Source organism: Filicampus tigris, chromosome 1, assembly GCF_054856515.1.
Source record: "Filicampus tigris isolate MCC_2025a chromosome 1, RoL_Ftig_1.0, whole genome shotgun sequence".
In the NCBI taxonomy this organism is placed as follows: domain Eukaryota; kingdom Metazoa; phylum Chordata; class Actinopteri; order Syngnathiformes; family Syngnathidae; genus Filicampus; species Filicampus tigris.
The window spans coordinates 11091656-11109421 of record NC_141217.1 but is presented as its reverse complement, the minus strand read 5'-3'; the positions used below and the strand labels follow the sequence as shown (position 1 = coordinate 11109421).

General features: G+C 39.5%; 1 protein-coding gene across 4 annotated transcripts in view; it reads right to left on the bottom strand.

Moving 5' to 3' along the window:
• kazna (kazrin, periplakin interacting protein a) overlaps positions 1–17766 on the bottom strand; it is a 178820-nt gene that overhangs the window by 61895 nt on the left and 99159 nt on the right. For all 4 annotated transcript variants that reach the window (XR_015089619.1, XM_086052103.1, XM_086052100.1 and 1 more), the window contains exon 4: positions 2032–2139. Coding sequence is in view for 3 of the 4 variants with exons in the window: in XM_086052103.1 (XP_085908229.1) it covers positions 2032–2139 (108 nt within the window). In the remaining variant the exon portion in view is untranslated. The remainder of the gene's footprint in view (positions 1–2031; positions 2140–17766) is intronic.

The window sequence follows — 17766 nt, the reverse complement described above, 5'->3', positions numbered from 1 at the left end:
CAACATGCTGAAACGTCCACCAGACGCCTCCCAACGAGATTCGATGTTACGACGGTGTTCGCTATATCAATCAGATGGTGCAAACTGACAACCCGACGCTTACTGACGTCGAATTGGTCTATCTAGCTAGGTCTTTATAGGTGAGGCCCTGCAGAGGTAACTTGCACAGGGTCTCTGACATGATACACCAAATACTAATATGGTATTTGTAATTGGCTTTACAAAGTGTGCAAATTATTTTAGATTTGTACAATTGTACAAACCAGCAAATTAAAAAGTAAAGGTAAAACTACCTAAAATTGTTTTACTTCTGACTACCTAAAAGTAGTTTTGCTACTTGTACTACTAGCTGGACAGCTAGGACCGACGCTTACCCCCTGTGGCGTAGGGCCGACTGTCGTTGCGGTGTACGTGACGACAGACGGCGAAGCTGACCACTAAAGTAACCTCTGCACATACGTGAGAATACACCTCCATAACCATCAGCGGCTGCAGAGGGCAGATTATAAAATCGTAAACAATGCATGAACTCCCGCACAAAGCAAACACTCACACTCTTGACACAGTATCGTGAAACACTTACATTGTTGACCCTCGCTCTTGTACTTGTAAGAAGATTAAGGCAGCAAAGGCGTGCTCACTGTTTATCCACATGTGTCACTTCCTGTTCGTGCTACGTGCGCTGATTTGCTAGCTAACAGCCAATCAGAGTGACCAAATTTACAGTAAAGGTTCAACTATTCCATGATTAGTGTTTTTACCTACTGTATATAACATGTCTAACCTCTGAAGAATTGTTTCTGATGCCCTATTATTACTGTCGTTCAATTCTGGTACAAACAAACGTGGATGCTCTGCGAAATGCATCATACGATATCTTCCTAGCCAAATAAACAACCAATACATCCTTGGTTAAAGCAGGCAAACAACAACAGCACACGTTCATTTAGAGTGTGAATCAGGACGCGACTGACAACTTTTCACGAGATCACAAGGACATAAGACCGGACAAGAACGCAAATTGAGATACGGCTATAGTTTCAACAAAGCTCCTGAAGACAAAAGTAACAGATCAGAATACGGATGTGGGTGTGACCGGTTATACAGCGTTTGTGCCTGTGAGTGCACAGAAAATTATTGACAATTGTCTTTGTCAATCACATCTTTGGTATATCTGATTAGCTGTCTGAGTGCGGTAGTTTCTCAAAACAACAAATTGGCATAGGATGGGGCCAGAAGAAGATGTTTTTTCTACAGATAATTTTATTAATGTACTACTGTCAGGTTTAGACAATTCTAAAACACAAAACAAAACATAACTACAAATTCTCCCTTAATGGTGCAAATTGAGTGATAATGTGCAAGCATGCAAAGCTATGAATTTCACCATGTGTGCTCTCAGTTATATACAAAGTACTACTATCATCACTATTAGGAGCACACTTTTATGATCATCTGTAATGAATACTGATTGACCTACAACAAAAATGTTTCCTCTCTCTTCAGAAAGCTGATATATTAATAAGTTGCCGATATCAATGCATGATCCTATTAGACGTAATATGCCATCATGCCAAATAAAATGGTTTAATGGGGGGGGGGGGAAATTAAATATCATAAAGAGGTTGCTTTCTGAAACTGTAAAGTCAAAAGAAATAAAGTGTCTTGCATCAGTTGCAGATGTTTGTGGACTGCAGTTCATATATAGGAAAGATAAATGAGGCCATGACTAGATTATAGTTTGTATAATTTTTGAAGGTTTCCTTCAGGTATTAAGAGGAATTTCAGCAGTGAACAAAACTACAGCCAACATTTTTGGGTCACCTGGCCAATATTACTAAAGGTGATGCAAATGGAACATTTTTGCAGCAGCAGTAACAACTTCTGGAATAAAAAATAAAAAAATGACTTAATGACTCGTAAGAACATTTACAACAAAGAGTATTTCTTAACCTATGTTAACTTGCAAACCTTTTCAGTTTATTTGTACACCTTATATGCATCCTGGGTGAGAAATGTGCAGGGCATTACCTTTGTCCAGGGAGGCATCAGGAGAGTTGAAGTCCATCAGACTGCTGATTTCACTCATGTAGCACAGGTCAGTGGAGGGCGCCTTCTGCCTTGTGTGCACAGAAGAATCTGCAACAAAAACAAATAACAGACATTGCTAATTCAACACGCAAGATGTCATGGACAAAAGTTTACATCATTTACGGCTGTCATGAGAGACCAACCGACAAACCGACGGCTCACAACCAATTTTTCCTTAACTGCTTCAAGACGTGAATCAACAATCATTTTAAAAAGATTGTAGTAGGACATTTAGAACCATACATCACACTACATCAGTCATCTATGGAGTACAGCATTCCTCTCAACACACATTTCACTCCGCATTCTATGCTATCCCTTGAGAAGCTTATTCAGCATTTACTGCAGGCCATGAATGCAACATCATGGAAAACTGCCTAAACTCAGCAAAGTCACCCCAATATTAGCATTTTTATGACTCAAGTTTGATTTGCTTCTGATGAGGTTCAGTGGCTTTAATATAGTTTTCGGTAACCACCAGTGGCATATAGTGATTGCATAACAAATGCATTGCTCCAGGCCAGCTCCCTAAAGTGTTCACGAAACTGTAGCGAGCGCAGTCAGCGTTTGCTGTTCATCTAAATAAAAATGAGCAAGACTATTCCAAGTGTAGTTCTTGTCAAAGTGGACATCACCTTTTAATAAAATAAGAGTATACTGCTTACACAGTAACCACTGAAGGCTGTATTGACCAAAGGATGCTTTCACTCAGTTTCTGACTTGTGATGTATGGTGGTGAGGACATGGAATAATGTTAGAATTCATTTATTACAACGCGTGCTGTGAGTATTGACCAAAAGAAGAAAAAAAAAAAAAAAAACATCCGCTCCACGTTGCTCTACTCATCACACCACCATTACCACCCACTATCTAGCTTTTAGGAAGCCATTAGTGGCTGAACTATATGTGGTAATTACAAGCCTATGTGTCTGGGGGGGAAAGCATGGGGTCAAGGGGTGGTGCTGCCCTTTTTACAAAATTAGTCATTACGCTTGCAATAATGGACTTTAGTAGGCAACAAATAACAGCCTTGCTCTCTGTCCAGCTCTAAGTGATTGTTTTGAGCATATCAGATGCTCATATTATATGAAAAATGCAACAGCTCACAAAATCAGCCATTCATTTATGTTACTCAATGGACATCTGGTATATCTTGGTGCTGCAAATGCTGATATGTTATAAATAATATTCAGCGTTCAACAATCTCCTTCAAGGATTCCCTGTAGCGCTAGATACAATTCTAAGCTTTTATGGTGGTGGTCAAATACATACATTAGTTACTCAAATGTATGTGACATTTCATCACATGAACAAAGGTGACACTACACTATGAAACATAATTTTAACTATTCATATAAGTAATGTGGTTAGAAGAGAAATACATTTAATTCAAGTATTACTCCATAATGTTGCTGCTGCTTTTAACAATTTGGAGCATCATGGTCAACCAAATTGTTCCGCACAATCATTTTTTTGACAGACATTAAGCAACAACACGTCTAACTATTAAGTCAAGTACAAACTGTTAATCTGAAATCCAGGTACTCATTCTTTTAATAGGTGTTTCCTTTTGTGACCATTAGAGATGGACATTTTTACTAAGTTCCCTTGAATGAGTATGCAGAAAACTGACACTCAATTAGACAGATGGATTGTTTTATTTCTAGCATTATTTTTGATGGGACAGGAGAAGCTTTCAGAGAGATCATGACACAAGATGAATCAAACAATAACGCCAATAAGAGTATTGCCTGCTTCCTTTGCCTTCTTCGGATTACTAAAGAGTGAGAAATGTTGAAAAATGTCTAACCTAGCCCCTTAGATTCAAATGCCTGCTTTGTTGAGTGAATGTGACACCAGACACATTTGCATACACCTGCTCTATGAATCCCATGTGGCCAAATCGAGTCAGGCTTTGGAATAAGAGCATCATTTGCTCTCTACTTCCATTTTATTTTTTGTTTCAGTCCTTATCTTCCCAATATGCCAGCAACAGCACTATTTGAATATCCATCAAAGCTTTGTATCCAAGCGTAGGTATCGGCTACTAACAGTAACAAGACAAATACTGTGCAGATTTTTGAGTTAGACCACAACCTGTCAGAATAAGGTAAGGAATGTAAGAGCGTAACATACTTACAATCACACCATTAATATATATATTAAAAAAGAAAATCACTGCAAAGGTAGGATTATGACTTTTTTTTGCTGGACAATCAATAGCATTTGAAAGGATTTCAAAGATTTTCAAATGCCTTGTAGATAAAGTCCTCTGACTGATAGTACACATTCATCTTCCCAACTTTTAACTGGAGTTGTGTGTGATGTATCATATCACCCCTTATTCCATGATTTATTTTTAACTGCTTCAATTAGGTTGACAATAAATTAGCATCTCAACCAGCTGAACACACACCTGGGGGGCAGCAAATGTAGTTTGCTTGATGAAATTAATGTTCATTTGTATACAGTATTATAATTGTCTGACAAGAAAATGTATCATGTGTCTTTATTCGGTAATCCCCGCTATATTGCAGTGTCGCTATATTGTTGAATTTTTTTGTGGTATTATACTTATTCTATTTTTTAAATTTTGTTTGTACACCCTTTTTGTGTTATTCATTGCTCTTGCTCTTTTTGAATATATGTGTTTGTATTGTTTTAAAACTCTGGTTAAGGACCTTAAAAGCATTCAAGTCTTGTAAATACTATAAAAACAAGCCTAGCCTATATTAACCCATTAAGGCCGGGGCAGCATAACCGCGTTTCTACCACTAGAGCTGGGAGAGCTGTTGCATCTTTAAAGCCTGGAGAGCGTATGTGTCATTTTCTTTTTTTATCCAATTCTCGGTATCTTAAATAGTAAGTCAACGCAAATATTGTTTTTCAAGAATATGTTCTATGCAAGCCCACTAGTTGAGACAGCGCATTCTGATAAAAATTGCGTTTGTGGAATAAGTGTTAATCCACTCGTTTTTAGCCATGTCTAGTGTCGGCCATTTTGTCTTCTGGCGACTGAAAATGATCACAACTGCTCACAAGGCTAAAAAGGAGTGCATTTTGCTGCACAACTTATATTCCACAAACGCAAAATTAATTAAAATGCCGTGTTTTAACTAGTAGGCCTGCTGGGAACATATTCTTGAAAAAAATATGTCTGGGTTGACTTCCGCTTTAACCACTGAAATGCATCAGAATATTCACGTGACGGTGTCGTGAGCCCGGGGTGGATGTTCCGAAATTTTTTCGCCTCGTAATGGCCGTCACCCGTCGATGACGGGTGCTCTGAAATTAGTGTAACGGCAGTGATATAGACGACGTGCTTGTGGACTTTTAACCAGTACAACCAGTTGAACGTGATACATGGTTAAGATATACCGGTACCTGTATATTTGTAGACAATGACAATATCGACGTCTTTGTAACAGAATAGAGGACCACTCAATTTTTAAAATTAAGAATAGTGCTTCTCTTGCCCTGACATTTTATTTTTACATCTTCGATTGAAACAGTAAAGATAATAATAAACCCGGGCTTGAGTGATAGCCACATGTCTAAGGTCTCAAATTATTTTGGAATTATGTTTCTAACTACTACAGGGGCTGAGATATCAATTATTTTGTAGGTGTTGAATTTCTGGGAAAATAGTTTTCAAGGATATTAACAAAGACGACCTTAGATTTTGGGGAGCTGTTGAGCCAGGCGCTTTAGTGGGTTAATGGGTTAAAATAAGGTATTCCGATACGGCGGATATTCATGTATGGACTATATACGTGATGTAATTCCGGTAAAATCTTATAAGGCATCGCCCTTTCTGGTAAAGGCAGGAGCTGGTGTAAGGCATCGCCCTTTCTGGTAAAGACAGGCGCTGGTGTTTTGAAGCGGTTTTACTTTAGAGAATTTCTATCAATTGTCAACGTTTGGCGTATTTTTTCGCGAATGTTTGTATGTGTGTGGTTGCGTGTATTCGTCATGATATCGAAGAAGAGGAGAGAGGAAAGAGCATCAAGCTATCACTGTTGTGTGCCTGCCCAGATTTACAGGTTCTTCTTGGTGTAACTGCGCTTTGACGAGCAGCAGAGGTAGTGGGTTGTTAACATTCACAGGGATACATTTGTAGTTACAGAGAGCACCAAAGCCTGTTCTCGCCATTTTCTGCCTGCTAATGTAATAATGCAGCCGTCGCCCCCACAAGGGCAGTGTTTGTTAAAGAAAGGAGCGGTCCCTGTTCTTCTTGAGTCGGTTAAGGACTTAGGGCCAGGGTTAAATCACATGAACAGGGCGCTCCTCTATAGAGTCTCCCCCGTACTGGAAGCTTCGGTTCCTTGTTACATCGAATGCGGAAATACTGTGTGCGTACCGTCCATCGCGGGACTCGCAGGGCCTGGAATGTAACTCCCGCGATGGTGGTGGGATTACAGTAATTTAAAAATATATTTTTGCCCTAGAAATTATTGTTTTAAAATTTCTGTACAATTTTCCATTATTCATTCATTCATTATCCATACCGCTTATCCTCACAAGGGTCGCGGGCGTGCTGGAGCCTATCCCAGCTGTCTTTGGGCAGTAGGCGGGGGACACCCTGAATTGGTTGCCAGCCAATCGCAGGGCACACAGAGACAAACATCCGCACTCACAATCACACCTAGGGGCAATTTAGACAGTCCAATCAACTTACCATGCATGTTTTTGGAATGTGGGAGGAAACCGGAGTACCCGGAGAAAACCCACGCAGGCACGGGGAGAACATGCAAACTCCACACAGGGTGGCCGGAGCCGGGATCGAACCCACGACCAATTTTCCATTAATTGGACAAAATATATTTTTGGTTACATTGGTTCATCTTATACTAGGATATATAAAATGTACTATATATTGATCCCTCTCAAAGACCCCTTTTTCTCTGAACAAGTTGCTACAAATCTTAGGTCTTACTTTTGTTTTGTTTTGGAACAGAATCATTGAAAGAGTCAGGAAGTGAACTACTGCAACAAAATAGAGAATTGAGTTTAATACAGTACTTGACTTTCCAAAGTTGAGAGGCTAGACTGAGGCTAGGTGTGTTTATTGCGGTCTTTTCTAGCAGAATATTCTCAAATTAATTTTAGTTATGTTAAATCTATAAACAGCATATAGGCATTATCACTTGATTTAAATACTGTATAACTACAGTGTCTATTTGTCCTTCTCCACTTCATAATTGTGCAGCATTACACGGCGTATATATTTTGTGGGCACTGGAACGCAATGATCAGACCATTGGGAATGACTTTTCTCCCTCGGTTCCACTGACACTATAATAACAATACACAATAAACGATCAATGACATTGTACAAAGAGCAGCAACAGGACTCTGATGCTCGATTAAGATATAGAATTATTCCCTGCACTTGTTCCCAGTGTGCCACACTCACACAGTTCAAACTTAGAACATTAATTTAAAGGTAAATCAAGCAGTCATGGCTGCAATGCGCTGAACTTGACATGATTCCGAGATAAAATGTCTCCCATTTGACGCTCCAGAAGGGAATGATTGAAATGAATTACTACAGTGCTCATGCTTCGTCTGTCCCCTCGAATCCTTTCGTCTGACTCCATCACCTCTTCTCCTTCCTCATTTTCTCTGTGACTTTTTTTAATGGTGTTCCCCAAGCACTTCTCACTACTGTGCCAAGCAAATTTTATCTGCGGGAAAAAGCGACGGGTGGAACAAAAGAAGGCCCTAATGACTAGTGGAGGTGATTAAGAACTGAATAGGCGCTATTGCTGGGACCTTCACTGAGCTGCCCGTGTTCTTCAAGTCAGTCTGCAATCTGCAGATAGGCAGCGCTTTTCTTACGCCTGCCACGCGCCTTTAATTGCACCGGCATCCCCTGGACCACAGGCTGCCGGACTCGAGATAAAGCAAACGAATTCATGCATTAATCACATCCACCTGCCTCGAGACCCCAATTTAAAGGTCCCTCTAAATATACAGCACATAATAATGGTCCAGCAGTGTGATTGAGGCAGGTCCCTGGTGGCTAACATTTGCCACCTACGCCAACTGTCTCAATTCATATTGTAATGAACATCGTCAGAATGCTCCATCACGGCTACGTTTTGTGTCAAGGCTGAGGACGAAGAAATAATGAGAAGGCTATTGCTACACCACAAATGTCCTTTTCATAGTCACCCTCATAGGTAAATAATGTCACCACTCAATCATGAGTTTTAAAATGTCCTTTTGTACTGTTTTTTGACAGGCAGGAGACCGTTTCTTGAATGGAGTCCGTATTTAACAGACCAGTGTGAACTGATTTCTCGTTTGTTCCTACAATCAAAGTACCCAAGAAAATGTAATGTAAAATGTAAAAGCTCAACAGATTGTAAGCTATGTCAAGTGTTGTGGATGTGCCAAAAAGACCAAATTGTGAGGAGAAGCGGATTGGATAATGGATGGATGGATGTCTCACACAAACTTAACTACCGGCGATAGTCTGCTTGCAGTCAGCCATATATTGATGCCGATCATATACTCAGGAACCGCTTCACATATTATTGTTTGGAAAAATAGTATCAAACCATGATCATAGTCCCACAATACGAATCATGTGTTAGGATTGCAAAGTTTAGAACCCGTCTTTACGTGAGTCTCAATGTATGGGCGTGTATAGTTAAAGTGTAAGTCAACATTTTTTTTTTCAAGAATATGTTTTATGCAAGCCCACTAGTTGAAAGAGGGCATTCTGATAAATACGGCATTTGTGGAATAATTGTTAATCAACTCGTTTTTAGCCATCTTCGGGGCGGCCATTTTGTCTCCTGTCGACTGAAAATGACATCACAACTGTTCACAACGACCAATCACAGCTCAGATTCAGAAAACAGCTCAGCCGTGATTGGTTGTTGTGAGCAGTTGTGATGTAGTTTTCAGTTGACAGAAGACAAAATGGCCGCCCCTGGAGAGTGCTAAAAACTAGTGCATTTTGCTGCTTAACTTATATCCAACAAACGCAAAATTAATCAGAATGCCGTGTTTCAACTAGTAGGCCTGCTGGGAACATATTCTTGAAAAAAATATGTTTGGGTTTACCCCCGCTTTAAAATGGTGTAACAGAAATTACAACGTGAACTTTGGGTGATCAGTGTAAAAGATGGGTGACTTGCATTGTCAGCATGACTGACATCTTAGAACAATCTAGAACTAAAAGTCTTAAGGCGCAAGTCACTCTAAACTAGAGTTGAGGTATGGTAGCTGAAAGAGAGGTCTGGATGATACATAGACAACTCGTGATAGTGAGCGACATTGTGTGTTCATCAACAAATGTTCTTTTGGGAAAGTGACCAATGTCGCTTTACGGAAGTCGCTGGTGTCATATTGAGGAAGTTGCAAATGTCAGGGTGACATTTTGTGACTGTATAACCTTAATGAAGTGGGTGATTTCTGTAATTGACATTAATAATAATAATGTCCAGCGAATCCCCACCCATTCAGCTATAAAAACAGCCCTTAGAGAGCCTAGTTGGCTCTCTCTCTCACCAACGTTCAAGCCATGAGGATGCTTTGACAGAAGACAGATTCTTCCTTTTCAACTTCTGTGTGAGGCACGAGGGCAATTGGATTATCTGACTACTATTGGAAATGTAAATACTCAAAAACTTCAAGTTAGCATCTAAATCCTTTGTGTTCCAAACTGTCTTTGTTCAACTTAGACCTTAGTGGAAATAGGCTACTTGATCACTCCACTATCCACCTAAAATACTTCTTACGGAAAGTAATTGTTTACACTTTTTTGGGATAAACAGAAAATGTAACCCTTACCAACAGCCCTTTGTGGGATAACTCTGGTGTAGGAGCTCCAAATTTGAAATACGTATACAAGCATCTCTTTTTGTATTTATAGACAATTTCACTGTAATAGTGCAACTCTGCATAGTATATCGTTTTTTGTTCCATTTTAAAATGCACTAAAGAATTACAGTTAAAAAATTGAAAGTTGAATGTAGTATCATCTTAATTGTCTTTAGGATTAGTTTTTACATACCGAATTCAAGCTGTAAGCGAATGATGGTTATTATAAGAGCAACAGCTTGCTGCTACGATTTATATATTATCCGATTAGTCAAGTAATCGCGACTACTGTTAGTGATTAGTCGACTAGCAAAATAAGCGTTTGTGGCAGCCGTATACCCCCCCCCAAAAAAAACCAGAAAAAAACAAAACAATGAACTGATGAATGTATCATTTATTTTCCTCGTAGTTAATCAGTGAAATTTGATGTGAATCTGCACAAACCATGTAACGCTAATGAAGGCAGGGCAAGTTTATTTGTATAGCACACTTCATGTACTACACAATCTTAAGTGCTTTACATAAAACATCACGGAAAGAGAAACCGTCCTTGCTCATAGCCTCGTCACTAGACTACAGCAACTCTCTTCTACGTGGTCTCCCCCTCAAGTCACTCCAAAAATAACAACTTCTTCAGAACTCTGCTGCTCGCATTATCACAAGGACCCCCATCATCCACTATATCACTCCAGTGTTACAACAACAACTCCACTGACTCCCTGTCCGGTACCGCATTCAATACAAAATACTGATCCGCACCTTCGAGGCCATAAACAACCTTGCTCCTCTCTCGGACCTCTTTCTCATTGCTCCACCCTCTCTCTCCCTCAGATCTTCGTCGTCTCTCCCCCTCTCCGCCCCTTCTGCCCGTCTGACCACCATCAGGGACAGAGCCTTCAGCTGCTCTGCCCCTCGTCTTTGGAACTCACTACCACCTGACCTATGTAACAGACTCATTATCACTCTTTAAAACTAGACTCAAAACACACCTATTCCATATTACTTACTCACTTTAATGTTTCCAACATCATTTTCTATTTTAATGTATGTTCTGTTATTTTATGGTACTGATTTTAATGATGTTGTATGGTGACCTCGAGTGCCCTGAAAGTCACCTATAAATAAAATGAATTATCATTATTATTATTACTTGAAGCATGACATTCTGTGCTAACATATAGGCGGATTGGAGTGATGGGGCTATGCGGGTGAACACCTGTGAATGTACTTTGGCACTGTTGCCATTGACAACCTCTTGACACTTTCTTCTCTGGCCTATTTAACATGCAGAACCTGATCTCTGAAAGCAAGTGCCTGCCAATTAAAGTGCACCTCTGGTGAGCCTATATGCTACAGGAAGAAGAAAATAAACACAAAAAAATGAAACAAAGTAGTTTAAAGGATGATTAGTGTCATCAAGCATGACTAACATATTTGATATTGTTTCTAATTGTAGTTAACGTGCAGCCAAGACCCTTGCAGGAGGAATTCTTTACAACTGATTCACATCCCATTTTTAAACCATAGAAAAATCAAACCACTAGCCAAATATCATTTCATCCCAACAATTAATTACTGAAATTCACATTCACACTTTTGATATACAATTAAATAAAATATGTGTGGTCATCAAATTTCTGGAACATTCTATTACTAGTTTACCATCTTTTACTGTAGTCAACTTTTTATTGGTAACAATTTTGCTTTTTATAAACTGTTGGGAAACAAAATAAATAATGAATGAAATCAAATAAAAGGCTTCAAGCAGTTTCATCTAGAGAACATACAATCAAGAAAACATTGGGGCGGGGGCTGAATAATGCTTGCTGTAGCCCTTCCATTCTGTCACGACATCAAGCAAGCAAGCATGGTGTCAAAAATGACAATTTTTCTTTTCAACTAATTTTGCAAAATTACTACAGACGCTCGTCTAGAAGATGCAAGGGGGATGAATGCAAAGGCAAAAAGAAACACTGAAAAGATTCAAAAATGTTTTATTTTCAGTGCTAGAGTCATGTCATGTGCAAGGTGTTAGCTCATTTGCGTTTTGGATTTGAATGCACTTTTTGAAGCCTAGACTTCTAATATCCTCCTAAATACGGTTGTTGACAGCTTCAGCTTTTATATTTCTACAGTATATGGTATTTAGCTGACTTCTTTCTGGCAGCTACACAGAAAGAAATGAAACAGTGCTGAAAATTCTTCCACTTTATGCCAACACTCTAATTTAAAAAAAACATGCATTCAAAAGGAGGACAAAACGGAACATTCGATCAAGCTCACTGCAGTGAAAACTAGTAAGTATGAATTTTCTGTGACCCCCCACGGTCACATGCTAGCAGAGAGAATGAGTCAGTGGCTTCAGATCAGGTTTGAGAAGTGTGGGTTGAGTTTGCGTTCAACAAGGCACTTAACCTCTCACCGCCCCAGAGGAGAAGCTCAGTCGCCAGTGCAGATAAGCAAGAAGCAGCAGACGATGCAAAGGCAGAAGTGGGGAAAAGAGTTTGGGGGCAGTGGCAGTGAGACAAAAGCAATATCTTGCATAGAGTTAATTGAGGTATTGATTGCGGCCTGCGAAATATTAGTACACTCCTTTTTAATGGCAATGTGAGGCTGCTAGACATTAACAGCAAGTCTACTCATTGATCCGTCCATCCATTTTCGACCGTTTATTCTTTTGAGGGTCACGGGGGAGCTGGATCCTATCCCAACTGACTGGGTGAAAGGTGGGCTACACACACAAACTGGTGGCCAGTCTGTTACAGGGCATGTATAGACAAATAAAATAACCATAAATAAATCACATTTACACCTGTAGAAAATAGCAAGTCTTCATTTATCACAGGAGTACCTAACCAGTCGATTGTGGTCGACTAGTAGACAGCGGACTGTCCCAAGTTGACCGCGAGGGGTGTGTGTGTGTGTGTATGTGTGTGTGTGGGCGCGCATGTGAGAGGAGGTGAGAGAACGATGGGATGTCTAGTGGTTGTCCAACAAGAAAAAGTGTTGTGCAATTAGTTACTCCAGGCTAGAGAGGGTATTCAGGTTTGGCGCGTTGACACTGAACTGGTCGATCTCAGAAGCTTGTCTACTTGAAAAAGTAGATCAAACAAGGTTGGGCATCCCTAATCTAAAGCATCCTGAACATGAGCAACTAGGTGCACCTACGCGTTACGCCACATTTTCACCGCATAGCACCTAACGAACTCAATCTAGTCCTACTTGAAACACTTTTACATTGACAAAACCAGATTTTTTAAATACAGTACATTGATGAGTAACAAAATACTAATGAACAGCCACTGATATGATAGCTGTGCTTAGCTCGAGATGTTACACGATCAAATGCCATTACCAGTTTCTTCTTTGCAGCAGCAGTACAGTTTCTTGCTGCTCGCAGTATCCTCTCAAATAAAGTTTGTCCCCTCCCTGTGGCCATCAGCCACATGCTGTTTACTTGTCAAATATGCAACACAGCCACTTGTTCCCTTGACTCGGAGGAGAACTGTAGCTCATATCCTGATGGGGAACAGGCTGAAAATAAACCTAAAATACGTGTCTGTTTGTATTTTCTCGATTGTAAAATCCGGAGTACTTGTGGGAAACTGACATGAACATGTGTGAGTATTCCAACTTGGGCTGACTGATTTGGAAAAATCGAATCCATCTCATAATGTTCAGCCAATGCTGTGTTAAAAAAAATATATATAAAAGCACTACTGGTCTACATTCCATGATCAACCTGTCTGAGTGTTATTGGGAAACTCTGAAAATATGCAACTACAGTAAACACCTGCTATTTGCAGAGAAAGGAAGAAGAGAAGAGACTGAGTTGTGCCGCCAATAACAAAAAAATCTGGGATAAATTCCCCCCCCCATTTTTTTAAATTACCTATGAAGTTTAAACCATGAGAATACAACCAATTCATATTACATTACCCTGAAAATAAATGTCTTACAGATGCTTGAGCTTTTTAATAGCCGCTCAACAGAGGAAAAATGTACATAGAGACTCTGTAACTTCCACTAAGAACCCTAGCTAAACTTAGCTCCTAAACAACATGCAAAGATCTTCGTTTCTCAGTCCATATGTATCACTTCAACATACTTCCTTGACACAATTACTACTTTGCTGTTAGCCAGGGCTTTGACGGCATCTTGTGGCATCTTCGGCCGGTACAGAAAAAGCATCAAAACAAGACACAAGAAACAAATAGCTGAAGATAAGTTGATTTGTGAATAGCTATCTGCAAAATAGACAGGTCTCACTGTACATTAGTTATTTACCATTTTTCCTTTTCATATGGATTAAAACAAAATCTCCATTGATGCGCTATTAAGTTACAGTATATGAATTTGCTTGGCTAGTGAAACAAGTTTGCATTTCCACCTTTAGGAGTAACATTACGCCATCATCTTGATTGTCCTCTAATGTTTGGGCTCAACATGTAGTGTCCTATCTGACAAGAGGAATATGTGTATGTTCATAAGCACTTTCAACAAATAGTTTAATACTATGACAGGAAATGTCCATTCTCCCACTGCACTTGGCAAACTTTTATTCATCTTCTCGAACTGATACAACACTGTTTTGCTAAATTAAATGATTTAGTAGTGTGTTTCAAAGCAAACAAAGTTGTTTTTTTAAGCACTATCTCAGTTTGAGCAAAGCAGAGATAAAACAGTACACATATCATTTAGTGTTTACAAGTGACTTGCTCTTCCAAGAGAAATTACATTCTGGTAATCAAACAGTAATTTCTTACATTACTCTGGGCGTTTGTATTCTGTCTCAATCTATTAGTGCGCGAATATGATCAACAAATTGCTTAGGGAAAATTCAACAAAGACTCAGAATTATAGCTGACTGTGCTCTCTCAAGGCTGGCTTTGTATGTTTGAAAGTAGACAGATAATCATAGTAATTTGCAAGGCTGAATGTTAGGAAAATTCTACATACGTGTTATCGAGGTCATCTAACCTTTGCTGACTTTTTTTCATGGTAATGGACTTGCTGTGAAATTAGGTGCTTGTACATTAGCTAGCCTATTGCCAATGAGGTAAAACACGGTGACACTTGCGTGATAATCACCACCATCAAAGGCAAATAATCTGTAGTAATCAAAGATAGCATATACAGTATAAGCGGTTTTATACAAATAGTTTTCACCAGCAAAAGGAACAGCAAAATTATAAGGATCCAATGGAAGACATCTTTAAATATGTTTTAATTTATGTTTTAGTTAAATTACACTTCTTACCCACCTAAAAAGAGGCATAAGATTCAAAGTGCTTCTGTTGAACATCATTCCTGCAAAGCAACAGCGAATCACTAGAAATAATCCCATTTTAAAAAACGCTCAAAAAATTGTCACCAAAGCCTTCAACATTTTTTGTACTTACTGCTGTTGGACTAAAAGGTTCTATAGTGGGGTTTTTTTTGTTTTGTTTTGCATTCCTGCTTCTCATTTTAAGTAATTTAAATCCTCTACTGACCACTGGAGTACAAGTTGAACTACAATATCATGAGTCAGCCAATAGTTATCTGTCCAATAGATAGCGTGCATCCTTAATTTTTGATATCATACTAAGCAAAGTTACGGGTCAATTATAATTCCTGTCCTGGGAAAATTGAGTTTGTACCAAATATAAAGGAAACAAAACAAATACCTCTCCTTTTCAGATTTTTGAACTTGGAGGTGTTAATAATAATATGGTAAAAGGACTAAAAAAGCATATAAGTACGAAGAAAAATGACAAAAGAAGAGCTAAATCATTATAAGTTGATAAGTGACAGTTACTATAGAGAAACATGACCTTCCTCTTTTGTTTTCAACCTAAACGGGAAAGTCAACCCAAACATTTTTTTCAAGAATATGTTCTATGCAAGCCCACTAGTTGAAACAAGGCATTCTGATAAATATTGTGTTTGTGGAATAAGAGTTAACCCACCCATTTTAGCCATCTCTGGGGGCGCCATTTTGTCACTTCTGTCGACTGAAAATGAAAATGACTGAAATCACGGTGTGTCAGGGCTCAGGTAACGATCAATCACGGCTGACCGGTTTTCTGAAGCTGAGCCGTGATTGGTCGTTATCTGAGCCCTGAGCAGTTGTGATGTCATTTTCAGTTGACAGAAGTGACAAAATGCCCGCCCCCTGAGAGGGGTGGATTTTGCTCTGTGAGAGAAACCAACAATTACATTAATATCATGTTTAAAAGTTTAATTTCTTTGATACTCCTCTTGTGACATTTAGTTGAACTCACCCACTCAGTATCCATCTGAGTAGAATGTGCTGTGTAAAATGTGAAACAGGAGGTTGTTAGCAGTTGACGGCTAAACCACCAACAGTTGCAAAGTGCAGACAAAGAGGAAGTACCTCTATTGTCATGTGTCTACATTCATGTTGCTTGAACTCAATAAAATGCGAACGAGGGGGGCACAGAGGGTAACAGACTGGAGGAGCAACCACCTCGAGTGGCCTCTACTGTCCCCCCGCGTAAGAAAAAGTCAATCTTGGCTGGTTGAGTTGAGTCTGAGTTGCTTTTACAGTCCTACTACTAGGCTTGCCTCGGTCTTCCGAGTGGACTTCCCTGACATGCTCCTAATATTCCACAAACGCAATATTAATCAGAATGCCGTGTTTCAACTAGCAGGCCTACTGGGAACATATTCTTGAAAACAAATGTGTTTGGGTTGATTTCCCCTTTGAAACATGCCATCATTTTTTTTAGGGGAAAAAAAAGGCAGCTGGCACCTCCTCTGGTGGGGGAGAAGAACCAGCTGCTGTCCCAGTCTGAGGCATTGATTTGACCCTCATTGACAGGACAGTAAGCCCCAAGAGGATGACTCAGCTGGCCTACAGGCCCTCTGCATTAATAAACAGTCCAATTAGAAGACACCTGTCCAGACCCTCATGCAGTTTGAGGATGTTCTTTTCTCTTACCTTTCTTTCTCCACGCTTGACTTGACAGATAAGAGCTTGTAGTTATAGCATAAACTTGATATCTATGTTTGTGATTTACTCCAGTCTGTTTCTCGACTGCACCTCTATTGGATAACACAGAGATATCAGTTCTAGCCTCTAAATTGAACTCAAGAGGGACTTCAGTATCTCTAGAATAATTATGAAGAGTTCCACCAGACCTTTTCATGCTCCAACAAAGGTGGTGAGGAGAGTATATTTGGCATTCTCCAACCACGCGTCTCTGCAAACTGTGCAAGAGAATCCTAAATCAAAGACTCTTTTCTGCCAAAATGTTTCCAAGCTTCTATAGACTAAAAGGAATGTCTGAAGTTCCTGAATAAAAGCTGTCTTGCAGCTTATTCAGTTTGCAAGAGTTTGCTGCTGCACAAGCTCTGGGAGATAAAACAGTAGACAAAAGTACTTGTGATTAGTTATAGGAAAATACTTCTTGTAAATATATAAAAGACGTGAACACCTCTGTTGTCATGTGTATACCAGCCCCGTTCGTCTATTTTCTATCCTGCTTCTCCCTATTAGGGTTGTGGGCGAGCTGGAGCCTATGGCAGCTGATATTAGCTGAGGGTCAGGGTACCTGCAACAAACAACCAGTTTGCACATTCATACCAATGGACAATCTATATAAGCGATGTTCCGATTCAAATGGAGATCAGGACTGATCACATAATTTTCAGCTGGTTATTATTTTATTTATTTATTTTTTTTAAAGTGAACTGGCTTCATAAAGGAGCCTTTGTGTTTTTGAAGTGCTTTTGTTCTCAAAATGGCCACAAGCTTTCCAACGTGGTGCATAGTAAGCTGTGGAAACATTTCGCTTACATGGACAACAGTCAGGGCAAGTCGAAAGATACTAA